The sequence below is a fragment of the Schistocerca nitens genome, chromosome 7, assembly GCF_023898315.1.
Source record: "Schistocerca nitens isolate TAMUIC-IGC-003100 chromosome 7, iqSchNite1.1, whole genome shotgun sequence".
Taxonomy (NCBI): Eukaryota; Metazoa; Arthropoda; class Insecta; order Orthoptera; family Acrididae; genus Schistocerca; species Schistocerca nitens.
The window spans coordinates 43,547,420-43,568,489 of record NC_064620.1 but is presented as its reverse complement, the minus strand read 5'-3'; the positions used below and the strand labels follow the sequence as shown (position 1 = coordinate 43,568,489).

The 21,070-nt window shown below is 38.2% G+C and overlaps 1 protein-coding gene across 1 annotated transcript in view; it reads right to left on the bottom strand.

Moving 5' to 3' along the window:
• The window catches only part of LOC126195465 (dynein axonemal heavy chain 1-like), a 963,710-nt gene that overhangs the window by 783,415 nt on the left and 159,225 nt on the right, over window positions 1–21,070 (bottom strand). Inside the window, exon 14 of the mRNA XM_049934091.1 lies at window positions 9,364–9,544. Within this exon, the coding sequence (XP_049790048.1) occupies window positions 9,364–9,544 (181 nt within the window). The remainder of the gene's footprint in view (window positions 1–9,363; window positions 9,545–21,070) is intronic.

The following is a 21,070-nucleotide window of genomic DNA, read 5'->3' as shown; positions in this document are numbered from 1 at the left end:
GCTACAAAAAGATGCACTAGATAGTTATTTTGAGGGACACTTGGCATATCCTGATGTTAGCAGTAAATTATATAGCCTATTAAAAAGGTCATAAACAGATCTTAAATTACTACAACAAATGTTCAGTTTCTCCAAAAGCCTCTTTAAATTCCTCACAGACAGTATCTATATCTTCCCCAGTCACATATGCTTCTACAACCTTGGCATTTGTCCTCTAGCCGTAACTGCTAGCTCATATTGAGAGTGTTGTCTGTCTTACTCCTTAGATACTTCTATTTCATTTTGCATTCTAAATTTACTATACTTGCATATTTTTTCTATCGTCAGTTACATTCTATATCTTATATATTAGTCACAGATTTCCACTGGGCCTTGTCTTTTCACCAACTTGGTCTGCTGCTGCTTTTGCTGTGTCATCTCTCAAAGCTATGGCAAAATTCAATGGCTATGGTCTGTAGCATATACACTATCTAATCAAAGTACCCGAACACCTATTAGTGGACATATCAGACATGTGCACCCTTCACCTTTACTCTTGAACTCTGCTGGCTACCCTTTCAATAAGATGTCAGAATGCCTGTGGAGAAATGGCAGCACATTCCTCTTCAGTAGCAAAAATCACAGAAGGTAGTGATGTTGGATGCTGGGGTATGAAGTGAAGTTGGCATTCTAATTCATCTGAAAGGTATTTTATTGGGTTCAGGTTAGGTCTCTGGGTAGCCCAGTCCATTTCCAGAATGTTATTGTCCACAAACTGTTGCCTGTTGCCTCATAGATGCTGCTTTATGAAAGGGTGCAAACCCATGTCAATACAATCAGTTGTCGTCATTGAAAAGTTCCTCTGCTCTACACAGTATGCAATCCTGTAAAATGCATTCATATCCTTCCACATTTAGTCTCTTCGTAACGGCAATAAGAGAACAAATACACTGTAACCACAAAAACACACCGATACCACTCCACCACCCCATCCATACCGCACTGTTCGCACTACTACACGTGATGGCAAGTAATGTTCTCCAGGCATTCACCAAACCCAAACATGTCCACCGCATTTCCATAGTGTAGAGAGTGACTTATCACTCCAAATTAACTAATTTCTAATCATCCACTGTCCAGTGGCACCATTCTTTATACAACCTCAAGCATTGCTTAGCACTGACAATGGAAATGTACGGTTTACGAGCTGTTACTCAACCGCCGTGTCCCATTCTTTTTAACTCTCTATGCACCTTCCCTGTGCTAGCTGGATTGCTGGTAGCACTTTGGAACTAACAAGTGATTTCTTTTGTTGATTTCATGCGATTTTTTACAACCACCCTCCAAATTGTTCAACAGTTCTGCCTAGTCTAGGCTTAACTATGGTTGTTTCCTTATGTTTTCAATTCACAATCACATCACCAACAGTCAACCTGAGCAGATTTAGAGGTGCTGAAATGCTTCTGATTAACTTGTTATTCAGGTGACATTCAATGATTAGTCCACATTCTAAGTCACTGAGCTGTCCTGACCAATCCATTCTGTTGATACTGCTTATCTACTGACAACGCAATACTTCTTGTCTCCTTTTGTACTGGTGGAACTGAGTGAGGCAGCACATTGGTTAGCACACTGTACTTGCATTTGGAAGGACAAATGTTCAAATCTGTGTCCAGCCATCCACATTTATGTTTTCCATGACTTTCCTAAGTTGCACTAGGCAAATTCCAGGATGGCTCCTCTGAAAGAGCATGGCTGATATCCTTCCACATACATGAAACAATCTGAGTTTGTGTTCCATCTCTAATGACCTCATTGTGGACAGGATGTAAAACCCTTATCTTCCCTTCCTTCCTTCCTTTGTAATGGTGGATCCATCTCTCATGACATCTAGTGGTTAATTCTGCATTACACAGGGGTGTACTTTTGATCTGGCAGTGTAAGAGGTAGGATGGGGATGTATCACATACTGTATGACCATTTGCTGCTCACACAACTAGACTTCATTGCAGCATCTAATGTATAAAATTTTGAATATCAGCAATAAAGTTTGTTGTTTAAAACTAAGTGCTTCCAATTGCTACAGGTCTGTACTGATCTCCTAGTAGTACATTTGGTGATGATGATAATAATAATTGGCAAAAGGAATGGTGCCACTCCATTTTCATACCACTGTTCAAGCAAAGTTCTCCACTTGACTGCACAAACTATCAAACTATAGCCATCCCATGCCCATAAAATCACATTCACTATACTGAATGAGAGGCTGAAACCTTCTCGCTTCCACAAATATCACACGAACAAACTGCGTTTATTTCAGACGTTAGAACCCCTGAGCAGATCCTAAACATCCAGCAGTCCATAGAGAAGGCAAGGGAATATAATATCAGAATATTCATGTGCTTTGTGGATTAAAAGTAAGTTTTCGACAAGATGAAATGCTCAAAGCTGTGGACACTCTTCATCACGATGGGTACACCAAGACACCTTGTCTATCTGATCTGGAGACTGTACTTTTCAAACACAGCACCAGAAGAATTAATGACACTCTCTCAGATATCTTTTCAATTAATTAAAGTTCAGACAAGGTTTCATTCTCTCTCCATTACTGTTAAATGCATGTAGTGAGCATGTTATGAGGGAGGTTCTTGAAGATTGGTATGATGGCTCTGTTGTAAGTGGCACAGAAATTAACAATCTCAGGTAAGCAATGACACTCCGATAATTGCAAAATGAACATCAACTGGAAACCTTCATGCAAAAGTAGCCCAAATGAAGTAGTGAATATGGTCTCAAAATCAACAACACAAAGACCAAAGTGATGATTGTAGATCACCCTAATGACAACAGACCAGACACCACAAGAACTGCTGGCTATGTGGTCATCAGTTGCTTTGAGTTCTTAGGATCTGTTGTCATTAATACTGCAGATTGCAAACCTGGAATCCATAGCTGCATTTCAATTACAAGGAATTCTACAGCAAAACTTGTTTGAATCTGGAAGGACACTGTAACTGTCAGGACAAAAACTCACACTCCATATCATGAAATATGCAGCTGAAATTTGATCACTGAAGATAGCAGATCATCACAGGTTTGATGCTCTGGAAATATGGTGCGTCAAATACCGTGGACAGAAGATCAAACCGTGACTGTAGACTCTTTTCAACCAAAATCAGTTGAAACATTTTGATTACATTTCTAGAAGGCAAGAGGCAATGGAAAGAACAATCACAGAAGGAAAAATCAACAGCTGAAGACCTAGAGCACATGCACCACTGTGGTGCATATAGACCAGATTAAGAGCCTGACCAGGGTTGGCTTGCAGCAAGCAAGACACCATACCAAAAAAAGGGCGCATACAAAAAATTGAGAAAGGATTGATATTCTAAGCAGGAAATATAAGTGTGCATAGGAACTGCTTTAGTTGGAAATTTTAATAGGGAGTCATGCAAGTTACCACTCTATTTTAATAAACATGTCTTGGAAGGAGAACATAAACACATGATCAGATCTACTTCAAATGATTTTGACTCATTAGATGTTGCCTAGAGACCTATTGAACACTACTGCAAAAGAGTTCCTATTTTTTAAAAATGGTAGTTTTTTGCAGATTTGTTACTTGCAACATAAATAAATAAATGTAGCTGGAGTTAATTTTATCAAACAAGTTAGGTGACACCACTACTTATTTTAAACTCAGTAGTTTAGTCACTAAATACACAGTGTTGTTGTAACAGTACAAATTTCCTGAGCAACATAAGCTCTAAGCCAAATCCACAATAGCTGACTTGAAATATCCCTCATGATTCATGAATAACTTGATGTAGGCACACAATGACCTAGAAGTACAAAAGTAATTACATATTTGGGAATTTACTGCAAAGAAATGTTTGCTGGTGAAACAGGTAAAAGGAATAGATCTACAGAAAACATGATAGATAGTGGGGATTAGCTGTGATCAGTGGAATATTTCAAGTACCTGGGAGTATAACTTAGGAAAATGGAAGAAATGACAAAAAGATAGGTAAACATGCAAGACAAGGCGTTAACTTTGTGAGAACTGTGAAGGAAAAGATTTAAAGTAAGGTCATATACCCAACATATTACATGCCAATTAAGTTGAAAAATTGAACTGCTGGCCAATACTTATTTTCATGAGGTGAAATGTTTAGAATTACTGATAGACACCCGAAAAAGTATATTATACTCTTCTTGTTTTTGGGACTAATCTTTACTTAGGTAGAAGAGAGTGATAGGGATAGGTTGGGGAAGATTAAAGAGAAGAGCCAAATTACCCAGACCCCAGGGTAAGATGGATCCTCCTGTAATACCAAAGATGACTGAGGAGATAACCCATGAGGAAACCCAACAAGGAAAGATTCAGGAAAAAGTTTAAAGTAGTATGAGCATGTGAGGAGAATGGATGATAAGAAGATACCCAGGAAGATTGATGAAGGGTAAGATATCAAGGGGAATGACTGAGAGGTGTAGAAGAATGCTTTCAGGAGAGAGTAGAAAACTACATCAGAATAGCAACAGAGGGATGGTGTGAAGATCAGAGAACACTTATTCTTGTGTTCCAAGCAAACCCTGACAATGAAGAAAATCATACTTGTTAGTGGTGCAGGTGGAAGCCACGCTGATGGTCACTGAGAAACACCTGAGTGTGGGTTTTAATAACTTAAAGATTTCCAGTGAGAAATACTGAGTACAGAGCACTTGAGAGAACTTAAGCTGTGAGCGGCCAGGTCTCTAAACCTTTTGTTGTGGTTTCCATTAGAAATACTGCAGGAGGACAGGATGTTTCTGTATGCAAATGGGACTGAAATATTTCCAGTAAGGAAAGTTGAAAGGGATGCTATTATATACAAAATGTATAGTTGACAGGGTGCTTAGCAGCAGCAGCAGATACGCTAGCCGTCAAACTAGGCCTGACCCAAGGAGGGAAAGCCACCAGACAGCAATGGTGTAGAGGAGCAGCTCTCGCCACACAGGCCACTGAGGTATAATTCAACCAAACCAAACTTGACACTTCTTGCACACATCACAACATGCAAAACTAGATCACCTTATTTTTAAATTTGCACAACCTTACTTGATACTGAAAATGTGCAGATTACCAGGAGTACAAGTATGAAATGCAGATTTTTTGTCTAAAAAAAAACTTGTTGAATTCAGAAGAATGATAAACGGTGCTTTATTCATAGTACGCTTCATCGTTTGTTATTTTTCCCATCAATTTGTGAATATCACGCCAGTAAAAATGTTTCCCTTTTTCTGCAAACCATTCATCAAGCCATTATTTCACATCTTTGTATGAACCAAAGTGCTACATCGACGCAAACGAGTGGTCATCAGAAGGAGCCAAGTCTGGTGAGTAAGTCACAGAACTTCCCACCTGAGTCTTCCAACATGTCACAAACTGGCTTTGCCTTATGTGAAGGAGGACTGTTGTGAAGAAAATTGACTTTGTGTTGCTTCTTTTGGTATTGTGGGCTTTTTTCAAGCAGTGATCAATTCAAACCATTCAATTGTTGTTGGTAACATTTAGTATTAACGTTTCCCCATGTTTTAAGAGCTCATAATAGACCACAACCCTCTGGTCCCCACCAAACACAAGAGTATTTCCATTTGCCTGTCATTCAACACATGCTTCTGAATCTTTCCCATCTCTCTTAGCCAATTGGAAACAGCTTGTTGACCAACGCCCAATTGCTCAGTGAGTTGTTTTTGTGTTTGCGAATCATCTTCATTCAATAACGCTTCCTATTCCACATCTTCAAATTGTATTGGCGATTTTCCACAGTCCTTGTCTATAACATCAAAGCCACCATTTTTGAAAGGCTGAAACCATCATTCACATGTATCTTGCGATAGAGCATGTTTACCATAAGCTTCTCAAAGCAATCGGTATGATTAAGCAGCAGTTTTCTTCAAATAAAAACAAAAAAATCACTTTTCTAATTTATCAGTCATACACATCTGACACTTGTTGATGGCACAACAAAATGGTGCAGTGTCAAATCTTTCAGCATTTCATACTTATACACTTGGTACATATGTCTTAGTTTATCAATAGAATATTCCTGTTAATGAAATTTTATAAAATGAAATTTAAAAGTACTTAGTACTGAACTAATAAAATAAAGGATGTTTATGATATTGGTCAACCTCTGTGACTGAATAACAGGTATAGAGAATAACTAATTCATGTACAGTTGTTAATGTATTGGAGGTGGCAGATTCTTTAATGGAATGTTTTAAGAGAAGCAATTCATTTAGACATATAGTGTGTTGTTTTTATTTCATTTTGAGTATGAACACTCTCACTGATGTCGGCCATTTAATTCTTAAGCTGTATTACTATGTAATTTAACGCACATCGGTAAAACTGAGCAGCTTAGTAAGTAAGAATCGATAGTGGCAGCCAGTGGGAACCAAGCTAACAGAAGCAGTGGGGAAAGTATAGTACGAAGGAATTGCATGTTGGGAATTGGAAGGACTAGAATGTGTGGAAGCTCTCTGTTTAAACCTGAAAAAATGAGGAGGTCTTTCTTCAGGACACGAGATTATGAAGTTAGTGTTTAACTTGATTTCTCAGCAGCAAGTGGGTGCACAGTGCACACATTGGGGCTTAGATTATTTTGTCAGTCCAGTTCACATCATGATTTAGAATTATCCCACATGTGAGGCCACAGAGGAACCAAAATTTTTTATAGGGAAGTCTGTTGCTAAACACTGTAGGCTCAATACCAGCTCACACTTCTCTGCTGTCAATTTTATTCCATACTCTTGGAAAACTTCTTCCCAAAGATCAAATTACTTCTGTGCTTTTCCCTCATTGTTTAGCCTGTGCTTTTCCCTCAATGTTTAGCCACATCAAATTATCAGCAACAAGTGTTGCTGCCATCTTGCCTCTCTTGCTACTTGTGTTATTATATCACCAATCGACATTATGGAAAGTAATGGAGATGTGTGCTTCCTTAGTTTGGATCATTCCTCTGCTTCAGCCATTCTGATCTCTTTCTTCCCACTCTCACGCAAATTATGCTTCACTATTTCAATTCTTTCATTCTCAGCAGACATAGATCTGGGAGGAAAGGGGCCATGAGTGTCGTCCCCTGTCCCCTCCCCTCACCACTCCCTCCTAAAGAAAAGCATCTAGCATTTATATAGGGCATTAAAAAAATTCCAGATTTATCTGCTAATTTTTGGAGAATAAAGCAATGTGAAAAATAGTAAGGAATTCTAGGAATTACAAGCTACATGGTTGTTTAATACAGGATGCTTTTCAGTTGCTTGTGTGACAGTCTTGCAAATGGATGGGCTTGCAACCTGTGGATTACCCGAAGTCAGATGGTTTCTGGCATGATCATCTGCACAGAAGATTTCAAATAGAAGGTACTTATTCAATGCCTGCTGTCAACAAATCTGACACAGAGCACAAGTCTAGAACTGGAAAAGCACAGGCAGTTGTCTAAGGCAACACAAAGCAGAAAGACCATACACTAAGAAGAAAAAAAAAAACATAAAGAGTGACCTCCCACGTGAAGGCATAGGCAACAGAAAGAAATAGCATTAATCTCATTGAATGTTTGCACAGCCACAGTTTGTAGACCTGTGTTCACATCTTGGAGTTAAATGAAGTACTGATTATAGAGACCACACACTACGAATTTATATTGTCTAAAGTATCCTGATGTCCAAGCTGTGATAGTCTGTTGCTATTATAGTTGTGAAATCGATTGTGTGACACATGTGATTCTCAAATTTTCAGACAAATGGTTTTCAAATGCTGTGAACGGCATTTCTTGTAAATTATGCTAATGTGATGAACTAAGCACTGATGCAAAAAAAGTATTTAGTTATCATTATTGGAATACTTGTCACTCATGACACATTATAATTGGTGATGGTGAGTCACATTTGGTGGGGGAGATTGGGGGGGGGGGGGGGGTGATTGTGACAGTAGAAAACTATGCTCCTCCCCTGACCCCTTTCTTCTCAGTTCCCACTACACTTTAAATCTGGACACAGTTGTGTGTGCTTCCCTAAATAACAGATGACCATCAGTATGTCTCTCCTTTATACACAGTGGTGTTCCAACGTCTGTCTAACTGCAAACAGGGGATCTACTATGCACTGTCCTGCTTTCCTAAGTTGCTCTTACCTTGTTATCCTCGTTCATTCCTCCAGTCTTCTCAAAAAAAGCTTTGCACAGTAGCACTTAAGCATGACAATGCCATAGTTTTTTTTTTTTTTTAATATTTTGTCTTTCTTTCTTGAAAACTGGACTGTTATTCCCTCTTTGAGTTTTCTGGAATTCTCACTTTCTTCCATATAACATTCATAACTCTGTACAGCAGGTGTACACCCTCATCTCTTCTGTCACATTATATCTCTCCATATTTCCATTCCACTATCTCTTCTACATCTCTAGCTTCCTCCACTGTTCCATGTGGATGTAGCAAATCATCAAATATGTCCTCGATAGCTCTTTAACTTTCTTCTCCTACTCCTCCTCCTCCTCCACCACCACCACCACCACCACCACCACCACCTCATTTCTATCCTTATCAATGATTATTTTATTCTCTGCCATTTATTCATCTTCTCCTATGTCTACTCATTCCATACAGTAGCTTTTATATCTTTTATTATCTTGTTCCACCATTGTGGTCCGCTTATTCATCAACTTTCTCTTTGCCTCTACAACCACTTTTTGCGCCTCCCTCTTTCTCACTTTATTTCTTCCTTTGTTTCTGGCATCCCTAATCAAAACCATTCTCTAAATGTCTTATCCTCTTCAATTCTGTATTTTTTAACTTTAGAATTATATGAAAGTATCTACTTGTATCTCACCCTATTACCAGTTCTTCCACATTATTAACAGCCAATTATCACTAAGGCCTTGATAACTTTCTGTCATCATTTCATCAGCTACTAATGCTGTTTGGAAGTGCCCTCACATCAAAATTGTCCACCCCCACCCCCTCCTCAAAATGAGTTGACAATCCCAGAAATAGTATTTGCATAAAATAAAGAATAATACATTAGTTTAAACCATTTTGTGTTAATTGCCATGAGTTTAGCTATTACTTATCATTCTTCATATTCTTTTCCATTCTTCACTATTCTTTTTTTAACAAATTTGTATCATAAATGAATGCAGTTTAATGTTAAATATTAAGCTATTAGAGCTCATAATTTATGTCATAAAATATGTATTTAGAGAACATAAAATTGTTGCTAAATTGCTAAACATAATTCACCACGAGACATACTCTATTATAAAAAGAAATGACCAAGTGCATTTTTACTTAAAGAATGTGTAACTTATTTAAACATTACATTACATTACGCATTACAGACAAAAGGTACCTGATGTTGCAAGCCACATATTTCTGTATGGTTCAGATTCCTTAATGAGCCTCATAAGTGCATCAAAAGGAGTTATAGGATCACCAAAGAGCCTTTGTCTCTGATTCAGCAGCTGGCCATGTTCCTGAGTCTCTTTCATTGCTTTCCACATACGTCTAACTTCCACAGCCAGTTCGTGAGCCTACAACAATAGAAGTCAAACTGAGAAATCTACTGAATTTAATCAACAATCATAAGATGGAATTCTAAATTTGGTGGACACTCTAAAATATACTGTTTATCAACTATAAAACTTTGGATATCAGGATTATAATCTCATGCTTACTGACACAAAAAAGTCTGTGGTTAATAATAAATATGGTCACGTATACAAACAGTGATCCAATACTGTCAAATGTTTTTTATTCCAGTCTTTGATCACAATATGAATTCATTAGACGATGAGCAGTTTCAGTCCATAATGACCATCCTCAAATCTATAATATACAAATATATACACCTAGTGAGCAGTGTGTCTTTCAACATAATACAGCAATATGTATCACAATATACTATCATACAACCAGGGAAATGTACATAAAATACAGTAAAACGTACCTTTGTTACACCATGTCCTGGTTAGATTCAGGGAGCACTTGCAGGCACGTAACAAAACTGCATTGGGAATGCAATTGGCAGAAACCGGCCACACCCTAGGCAATATCAAGAGTTGTATGCGTATTCTACACATGGCAGAGAAGGGTCGCGCTCTTGACTTGTTGGAGGAGTTGGAGATTTACAAAGTGAAAAAGCATGAGCCCACTAAGGCATTCAATGGACAAAGTGATTTTGTGCCCAACGCCTACTTTGCTTTGTTTGATAACATACTACGATCACCAAGTAATGCCTCGTGTATTTATACCTAGCCTTACTTGACAATTTATGTCGAGAACAGTAGACATTTGCCTTACTTCCATACATTAATCACACTAATCCTGTAATTGATTATGTCCTACCTACTCATTGAATGTTTAACCAGACTATATAATTTTATTTATTGACTGTTAATATGTTGTTTAAAAGTTTTCTGTGGGAGACATATCATGTTGTACATAAAGCCCTCTAGTGGTTAAGTTCTTAAGATCGGTGCGCGCCTAAATAACATCCTGCCAGCCGACCCAACAGAGGGTGCTGCTCATTGATCTGTCCTTTTTCCAGCTGTCATATATACACTTTATCTTCCTTAGGCAATTTATAGGTTGCTACAGGCAATGTAATACCTATATTAATTGTTGGCCGTAAATTCACCATAAAAAGGATCGGTCCTATTCTATTCATATATTTCCTTTTAAAAATTTTATATGGGTAACTGTATTCATCTTTTAATGTATCACAGTTGGTTTCTATGATAGTTATCAATTTTAAAAGTATGCTACATGCATTTTACATAATGTGTTTTTATCAGATTATGTTTTTTGCGTAAATGATGACTACATCTAAGCCGACAGTAGCGACATCTAGGGAGGACATAGGCAAACAAATTTCTGGCAGCTACTGTACTTCAGTAGCCAGTTGCAATAATGACTGTGTGGATGATGCGGCCTATTCTACACCTTATTTTAGATCTACATGACGGTGCTATGCTGATTATATTTTAATGTTTTGACGATGCCATTATGGCCTTATCACTTTAGGACATGGTGTAAAAAAAGGTACGTTTTACTGTATTTTCTGTACATTTCCCTGGTTGTATGATTTCTTCTTCTTCCGTATCCGGATGCACCAATTATATCTTCCCTTCCCAGTACTTAGCAACGTAGTTTGCGATACATATTGCTGTATTATGTTAAAAGACACACTGCTCAATAGGTGTATATATTTGTATATTATAGATCTGAGGATGGTCATTACAGACTGAAACCGGTTATCATCTAAAGAATTCATATTGTGATCAAAGACTGGAATAAAAAACATTTGAAATATTAAGTAAAAAGCTAGCGAATATTATTTGATTTAAACATTCTAAATATGGACATATTCTGACACTTCCATACTTCAGTGCATCCAATGTAACATTTTCAGTCAGTGAATTAATTAAAATTTGCATATGAGTTGGGTATAACAGTTATGCACAATAATGTGATTATGTATACTAGCTACTTGGAATGTGAATAAACAAGCATCAGCAACAATTTTATTGCAACATTGACTGTGGTTCCTGAGTCAGAATTTTGTGAATAATGTATTTCTTTGCATCACTAGAATCCACTGTAAATCCACACATCAGTACACAATATTTAAAAGTATATAACTTTGAAAATATTACCAGAAAAAATATAATGCATTTTAAACAATGGAAAATCCAGGATGGAATATAACAATATTATGAAAAGGAAAGTTGCTACTCACCATACAGCAGGGCAAATGCAATTCACACACACGACTGCATTCTCTAGTTGCGTTTGCGCGCGCACGCACGTGTGAAAGCTTTATTTGTGACAGTCTTTTTGTTGTGCCTATCTGCGACTCAGCATCTCTGCTATATGGTGTATATTGCATTTTACATTAATTAACATTTGATTAAACTTTCCACGTTACTTGTACTTCTTAGAGACACTTTGCATAGGTACATTAATTTACTTTGATTGAGATATTTATTCAGAACATTGTAAGCTAACTTAATTCATGCCTACTTGTGCAATTGCCAAGTATCAAGTCTCATCTGCAGTAGCTGTGATGTCAAGTATTTATGCAGTAGCAGCAATTTAGGCATGTAGCAACTTGGGAGGTCCAAATTGGAAATACTGAGCACTGTCACCCCATCAACAACATCCCTACATGAAGTCCACAGCAGGAGCTTTGAATTCTCTCCCAGAGGTCTTCTTCATTTAAAGCTATACTTTACAGACCATTGCGTGATGTATTGTGAACGGTACACAGGATACCACAATCGTACCCTCCCTAACTATTCCATTTGCATATAGTGCATGAGAAAAATGACAGTCAGTATGTCTCAGTATATACATGTTCCTTTAATTTTAAACTCAAAGAAATTATGTAACACAGAAGTTAGACGAAGTTATATGTTTCTACACACTTATTTAACACAGGCTCCCAAAACTTTGGAGTAAAACAATAGATACTGCACAGTGCTTGTTTTGCCTGTATCTACTTACTGAGTCGGATGTTTCTTCAGTGTTCTTCTGCTAATTAAGCAAGTCTGTGAGTGCACAGCTCTTATGCAGTAGCAGCAATTTAGGCACGTAGTAACATGGAGGTCCAAATCAGAAATACTGAGCACTATCACTCCATCACCAACATTCCGAGATGAAGTCCATAACAGCAGTTTTGAATTCTCTCTCAAAGGCTTCTTCATTTAAATCTATACTTTACACACCACTATATGGTGTATGGTGAATAGTACATAAAATACCAGAATCATCTCCTCCATAACTATTCCACTTCCATATGGTGCATGGGAATTCTTCTCTATCATTTTAATCATTCATAGTTCATAAGGTCTCAGATGATGATCAACACTTAAGAAAATGGGTTTTGTGAGCCTCAAAGTCTGCCACAGAAGTGCTCTCTCATTTTAATCAATGCCCTGCAAACCATTCTCTAGGCTGATCTCTTTCTGATTGACCACCTTGAATGTTTAATTCAGCCACTCAAATAATTTTTATAAAATTTCACTGCATGCATTGTGATGGTGCCCTTTGGCTTATTTATCTTTTAGCTAACTGGACTTCACTTATTACAAATTATTATCAGTCAAGAGCCTGGCACTCTTTCCATTATGATCCTATAATCTTCTGTGAATCAGTAATCAATAACATATTTCTATTTTGTGCTATTACATGCATGAGCCTTCAGCATGTTCTCTGTTGGTTGACCAAGGGCTGGTCTGTTGAATGGGTACAACATGGATGGAGGAGGGGCAGAGATAGCAGTGTACAGATGGAGAGAGAGACTCTGGTGGAGCATGAGAGGACTAGATAGGAGGCAGGATAAGGCTGCCAGACACAATGTCAGGAGGCTGTGGGGGGAGTGAAAAAGGAGAGGAGCAGAGAAGGGGAAAAGATCAGTGTGTCAGACAGTAGGGTGAGGGCGTGAATTGGAAAGAGGTGACAGGACCGAGGGGTCAGGAAACTGTTGGATGGAGGGTGTGGGGACAGTAGCTTTCCATACATTGAGGCCAGGATAGTATGCCTTTTTGGTAAGGCCATATCCAATCTTAACAGTCAAATGTGGAGCAGTGTATGAGGAAATTCAAAAGACACTACAGGTAGGAATTATCGAACAGTCAACTAGATTAGATTAGATTAGTACTTGTTCCATAGATCATGAACACGACACTTCGTAATGATGTGGAACGTGTCAGGTTAATAAAATGTGCCTATACAAGATATTACATTACGCTAAATATTACACGACACTTAATATTTTTAATTTTTTTTTTTGTGGAGGTTGGGAAATTTCCCACTTACTATATCAAAAAATTCATCTAATGAGTAGAAGGAGTTACCATTAAGAAATTCTTTTAATTTCCTTTTAAATGTTATATGGCTATCTGTCAGACTTTTGATGCTATTAGGTAAGTGACCAAAGACTTTTGTGGCAGCATAATTTACCACCTTCTGAGCCAAAGTGAGATTTAACCTTGAGTAGTGAAGATCATCCTTTCTCCTAGTGTTGTAGCCATGTACACTGCTATTACTTTTGAATTCGTTTGGATTGTTAATAACATAATAACATTGATTTACACTATCAAAAGCCTTTGATAGATCACAAAATATCACAACGGGTGACTTCCGGTTACTCAGAGCATTTAATATTTCATTAGTGAAAGTATATATAGCATTTTCCGTTGAAAAAACCTTCTGGAAACCAAACTGACATTTTGTTAAAACTTTATTTTTACAAAGGTGTGAAGCTACAATACATTACTTTTTCAAGAATTTTGGATAAGGCAGTCAGAAGAGAGGCTGGGTGTTAGTTGTTGACATCAGACGTATCCCCTTTTTTATGCAGTGGTATAACAATGGCATACTTCAGTCTATCTGGGAAAATACCCTGCTTCAGAGAGCTATTACATATGTGGCTAAGAATCCCACTTATTTCTTGGAAATAAGCTTTTATTATCCTGCTGGAAATGCCATCAATCCCATGTGAGCTTTTATTCTTGAGAGAGTTTATTATCTTCCTAATTTCAGATGGAGAGGTGGGTGGAATTTCAATTGTATCAAATGGTGTGGGTAAGGCCTCTTCCATTAACTGCCTTACTTCTTCTAATGAACGTTTAGATCCTATTTTCTCTACAACATTTAAAAAATGATTATTCAAAATGTTTTAGACTTCCTGATTGTTGTTTATCAAGTTTCCATTCATTTTGATGGTGATGCAGTCATCCTGTACTCTTGGTTGTCCTGTCTCCCTTGTAATAATATTCCAAATTGTTTTGATTTTGTTATCAGAGGTATTAATCTCAGACATGATGCACATGCTTCTGGACTTTTTAATAACCTTTCTTAATGTAGCACAGTAGTTTTTATAATATTTGGCAGGCGAGCATTCTACCACTGAACCACCGATGCATTCTGCAATCAAATGGAGTCTTACAGGGTGACCCAATGAGCCCTTTGCTGTACATTCTTGCCACTGAAGAAGTACTCCGAATTGGAGAAAATGAAGAAGATGTGTATGTATATGCATACGCTGACGACATAGCCGTAGGATCAACAGATATACAGAAGCTGCAGAGAATCATTGAGAAAATAGACAGATGGTGCAGTGAACACAAACTACACATAAACATAACAAAGACAGAAATGGTAATTTTCAGAAAAGGAGGCAAAACACCCAAGAATGCGGAAATCAGTATCAGAGGACAAAAAATAAAAATCTCATCAGACTTTAAATACCTAGGAGTGACATTGCAACCAACAGCCAAATGCTTCACAAAACATACAACAGAACGCGCAGCCCAAGCAATAATAGCAATACAGGACATCAAAAACATCCGCCTACTCAGTCTAGAAACAGCCATGAAATTATTCAACACAAAAATCTTACCAATCCTGGCCTATGGGATGGAGGTTATATGGGACCACCTGACAGAAAAAAATCTGGAAACACTAGAAAAGGTAAAATCGACCTATCTAAAAAGAGCACTAGGTCTCTCAAAGACAACAAGATCTAGACTAGTGTACCTGCTAGCGAGAGAGACATTCCTAATTGAAGACATCAGACTTCGATATATGATGCCACACACCAGGGCTTCCAGAAAGCAACTGAAGATCATGGAGGACAAACGAGAAAAAATATGGCCGGAGTTTTATGGCACCGAAGCAATGACGAACCGCTCATGGACAGCACCAAACTTCGAACAGCGACATGTCGTAACTAGACTTTCTATTCACGGCTTTCATCATCTAATCTGCAAAAACAAAACTTATCACGACCCAACCGCAACATGTGTATGTGAACTGTGTAACGAAGCCTGTGAACGATATCACATAGAACTGTGCAGTAAAAGAGTGAAATCGATAAATGAATATGCAAAAATGTAAAATGTAAATGTAAAATGTTAAGCAAAGTAACTGTATATGGCTATTTGGCTGCAATTTTATTAAATAAAATATAATATTTGGCTGTTTCTCGGTCATTATTCTTTCTTGTTGTTAGATACAGTTCCCTTTTGTGGTTACAAGATATTTTTATTCCTTTAGTAAGCCAAGGTTTTTTGCATAGTTTCTTATAATTAGATTTAATTACTTTCTTGGGGAAACAGTATACTAGCCAGTATAAACCCATTATTTGTGGCAAAAAAGGAAAATTAGGACATCAAACTCATTCTAAATGCACACACAGTGACTAAGATATTAATTCCACAGTGAGACAGACATAAAAACTTACTCCAGAAGTTCCATGGCGTGAAAGTGTTTTGTGACTGGAGATCTGGATACTAGCAAGTACCATTTCACAAGGATTCCAGATAGCACACAACATTTTTGTACATTGTACGCAGCTACAAATACTGTATGCTACTGTTTGGTTTCAATATTTCCATCTCATCTTTCATAAGATCAATGAACAAAGTATTTGGCGAACAGTTAATTACTAAGGTGACCATGTATGCAGATGGCAGTTTAATCGGAAGTCCAACATGGGAAAAGCAAGTGAAGATAATTGAAGACATACTAATGGCTTTTGAAACAGAGGGTGTAACTGCAAATTTAAAGAAGTCAGAATTTGGAAAAGATACAATAAAGTTTCTGAGGCATGTTACCAATACACAAGGAATAAAACCAGAGGATGCAAAATTAAAAGTAATTTTTAAGTTTTGCAGTGCCTCACTGTAAGAAGCAGCTTACGAGGATTCCTTAGCTTATATGAATGGTATAGGAAGCTTATTAATGATTGCACCTACTCAAAAACAAGACTCTATGGCGATGAACTGGGGAATGCCAATGGCGATCTGATGAGATTAAGACATCTGTGTAATCTGCAATTACTTTTACATCCATATTTGAATAATGAGATCTCCATGGCCTGAGATAGTTTGCATTCTGGACTGTGTGTATATCCATACCAATAAATGAGGCTGACTACGGTAACATAAGACCTATCATGTCTATGAGCACGTGCAGGTGTCTGACCAAGTGGGGGTGGCAGTACACCGTAAATGAAAGAGAGGTACCTGCAATCCTGTAGGGATTCACCAAACTTAGATACTATTTAGCATTCAGGGTCACTACGGTTGTAATGGGTGGTAAGACATTCTTTTCTTCTGGAAAGCAAATTACGCCACAGCTACCTTCCTAGATCGGTGCTGATTTTGCACATTAGCAATTTAGGGTTATCTAATGACCTGGAAGCCAGAACACTACATTAATTTGATACTGGAAGTGCCATATAAATCATACCTGACAAAAGTTACTTAAGAATATCATGGGAGATTGAGCATCTGCAACTGAAGAACATTAAAGTACAGTTGTGCAGCGGAAATACTATCTGATTCATCAATCTATCAGCACCTGAATGAGTTAACACAGGCTTGGATATTGTATTCTGGAACACAAAATTGAATACCTGTTGCAGTCCATGAATTCCAGAATGACCATATTGGTGCAGACAAATGCTGAGTGTGTCTATTTTTTGGAAATCCACAGAAACATTCATAAGATCCTCCACACGTGACATATGCCTGAAGGCAAAGGCAGCACCTGTTAAGACACCAAGGGTCTATGCACCAAACAATATCAAAAGGCATTAACGATATTGTGGCCATAGATTTACTTGGTCATTTACAGAAATCTTGTGGAAATTTAATGCAGCCAATGGTGGTATTAGAGGTGAGTTCAAAGTATGACAACTAGTACATGCTGAGAGGAGCAAAAAAAAAAAGGAGACATCTGCAAAACTGGACAACCATTACTTCACAAATATATGCAAGCATAAACAGATTCTGACTGACAATCATCGACAGTTTATTTCAAGAGAGTGGAAAGAAACGCTACAGAGGAATGACATAGAACAATTCTCAATAGCTGAATATTGGCCTGCCTCTAATCCACCAGGGAGAATCATGAAGAAAGTGAACCACACGTCATATGTGTTGCCTCAAGAAATACTGTAGGTGAAAGGAATGCACAGAACACACTGACGATGACCCTTGGATAGTGTGTAGCAATTTATTTTTTGCTATGGTTTCACTGCGCCTTCTACCACCTCTGTCAGTTTGATTGTTCTCTCGAAACTTCTAATCACAAGCGTTTCTTGTGCAGTGAGCAGGAGACTATTTGGGTGCATGTAAGTTGCCACTGGAGAGACTTGGATTGCAGCACCTGGGTCATGTGGTGGCTGCGCATGAGGTGCCGTAAGTGACACTAAGTGCAATGGCTTGGGCAAGAGCAGTCAATGGAGTGTTCAATGTGGCTGGCACTTCAGTAATAGTGTGGGCCAAATGCAACTGCTAGAAGCACGTGTATCATGAAAGGCCCTGTCAGCCCCTGTAGAACAAGTCAAGGGGCAGCACGGTAATCTGGAATTCTGTGGCATGGAGTCTTGTGGATCCTGCAATGACCTGATGACATTGTTGAAGACTATTACAAAAGTATTGTCAACTTCTACACTCTGGTAGTCTATGGCCACAATGTTACTTCCAGGTGGTCTTGAGGGCTCCGTTATGGTGCACTGGCTCTCTTTTTCTGGGTTCTCCAGAAACCGATGAGAATTATTGTGCTTATTATACTGTTCCTGCACCATGGTTACAGCTGAAATCCAAGTCATGAGTTTGCTATCCTGTCCAATTTTGAACAGTTTCGTGAGCTCAAGTTGTTCATCATTTATTAAGTTTTAAATCAGTAGCTACTCTATGTAACAAGTACCACTAATTTTATCCTTGTTTGGTGTGTAAGTGCCTTCCTCTATGTCTTACACATGTGGGTAGCTTGTGATGACAAATTCATGTTTCAGGTACTTTTTATATAAATATTCTGCTCCGTAAAAATTCATTGTAAAGGCCATACTCATGACTGACATTTTAAAAAATGTACAGAGCAGCGACTTGATAATGGGACTTGCACCTGTGTGTTGTTATATGGAGACAGGTATTTAATTTGTTTTCCTGCTTAAGTTAGTCAATTGTAATTATAACCATGCTGTTCAATCTCTGTGTACCATGGGGACTGTTGTTGTTGTTGTTATGGTCTTCAGTCGTGAGACTGGTCTGATGCAGTTCTCCATGCTACTCTGTCCTGTGCAAGCTTCTTCATCTCCCAGTACCTACTGCTGCCTACATCCTTCTGAATCTGCTTAGTGCATTCATCTCTCGGTCTCCCTCTATGTTTTTTATCCTCCACGCTGCCCTCCAATACTAAATTGGTGATGTCCTACCAAACAATCCCTTCTTCTAGTCAAGTTGTGCCACAAGCTCCTCTTCTCCCCAATTCTATTCAATACCTCCACATTAGTTATGTGATCTACACATCTAATCTTCAGCATTCTTCTGTAGCACCACATTTCGAAAGCTTCTATTCTCTTCTTGTCTAAACTATTTATCATCGACATTTCACTTCCATACATGGCTACACTCCATACAAATACTTTCAGAAACGACTTCCTGACACTTAAATCTATACTTGATGTTAACAAATTTTTCTTACTCAGAAACGCTTTCCTTGCCATTGACAGTCTACATTTGATATCCTCTCTGCTTCGACCATCATCAGTCATTTTGCTCCCCAAATAGCAAAACTACTTTACTACTTTAAGCGTCTCACTTCCTAATCTAATTCCCTCAGTATCACCCGACTTATTCGACTACATTCCATTATCCTCATTTTGCTTTTGTTGATGTTCATCTTATACCCTCCTTTCAAGACACTGTTCATTCCGTTCAACTGCTCTTCCAAGACCCTTGCTGTCTCTGACAGAATTAATTTGTCATCAGCGAACTTCAACGTTTTTATTTCTTCTCCATGGATTTTAACACATACTCCGAACTTTTCTTTTGTTTCCTTTCTTGCTTGCTTAATATACAGATTGAAAAACATTGGGGAGAGGTTACAACCCTGTCTCACTCCCTTCCCAACCACTGCTTCCCTTTCATGCCCCTCGACCCTTATAACTGCCATCTGCTTTCCGTACAAATTGTAAATAGCCTTTCGCTCCCTGTATTTTACCCCTTCCACCTTCAGAATTTGAAACAGAGTATTCCAGTCAACATTGTCAAAAGCTTTCTCTAAGTCTACAAATGCTAGAAACGTAGGTTTGCCTTTCGTCGTAGGGTCAGTATATCCAAACGGATCTTCCCCGAGGTTGGCTTCTACCAGTTTTTCCATTCATCTGTAAAGAATTCGCGTTAGTATTTTGCAGCTGTGACTTATTAAACTGATAGTTCGGTAATTTTCACATCTGTCAACACCTGCTTTCTTTGGGATTGGAATTATTATATTCTTCTTGAAGTCTGAGGGTATTTCGGCTGTCTCATACATCTTGCTCACCAGATGGTAGAGTTTTGTTAGGACTGGCTCTCCCAAGGCTGTCAGTAGTTCTAATGGAATGTTGTCTACTCCGGGGGCCTTGTTTCGACTCAGGTCTTTCAGTGCTCTTTCAAACTCTTCACGCAGTATCATTGCTCTGTTAAACTCTTCACGCAGTATCATATCTCCCATTTCATCTTCGTCTACATCCTCTTCCATTTCCATAATATTGTCCTCAATAACATCCCCCTTGTATAGACCCTCTATATACTCCTTCCAACTTTCTGCTTTCCCTTCTTTGCTTAGAACTGGGTTTCCATCAAAGCTCTTGATATTCATGCAAGTGGTTCTCCTTTCTCCAAAGGTCTCTTTAATTTTCCTGTAGAAGGATCTATCTTACCCCTAGTGAGATAAGCCTCTACATCCTTACATTTGTCCTGTAGCCATCCATGCTTAGCCATTTTGCACTTCCTGTCGATATCTTTTTTGAGACGTTTGTATTCCTTTTTGCCTGCTTCATTTACTGCATTTTTATATTTTCTCCTTTCATCAATCAAATTCATTATTTCTTCTGTTACCCAAGGGTTTCTACTAGCCCTCGTCTTTTTACCTACTTGAACCTCTGCTGCCTTCACTATTTCATCCCTCAAAGCTACCCATTCTTCTTCTACCGTATTTCTTTCCCCCATTCCTGTCACTCAGTACAACCTCTGGTTCTTTCAGTTTATCCAGGTCCCATC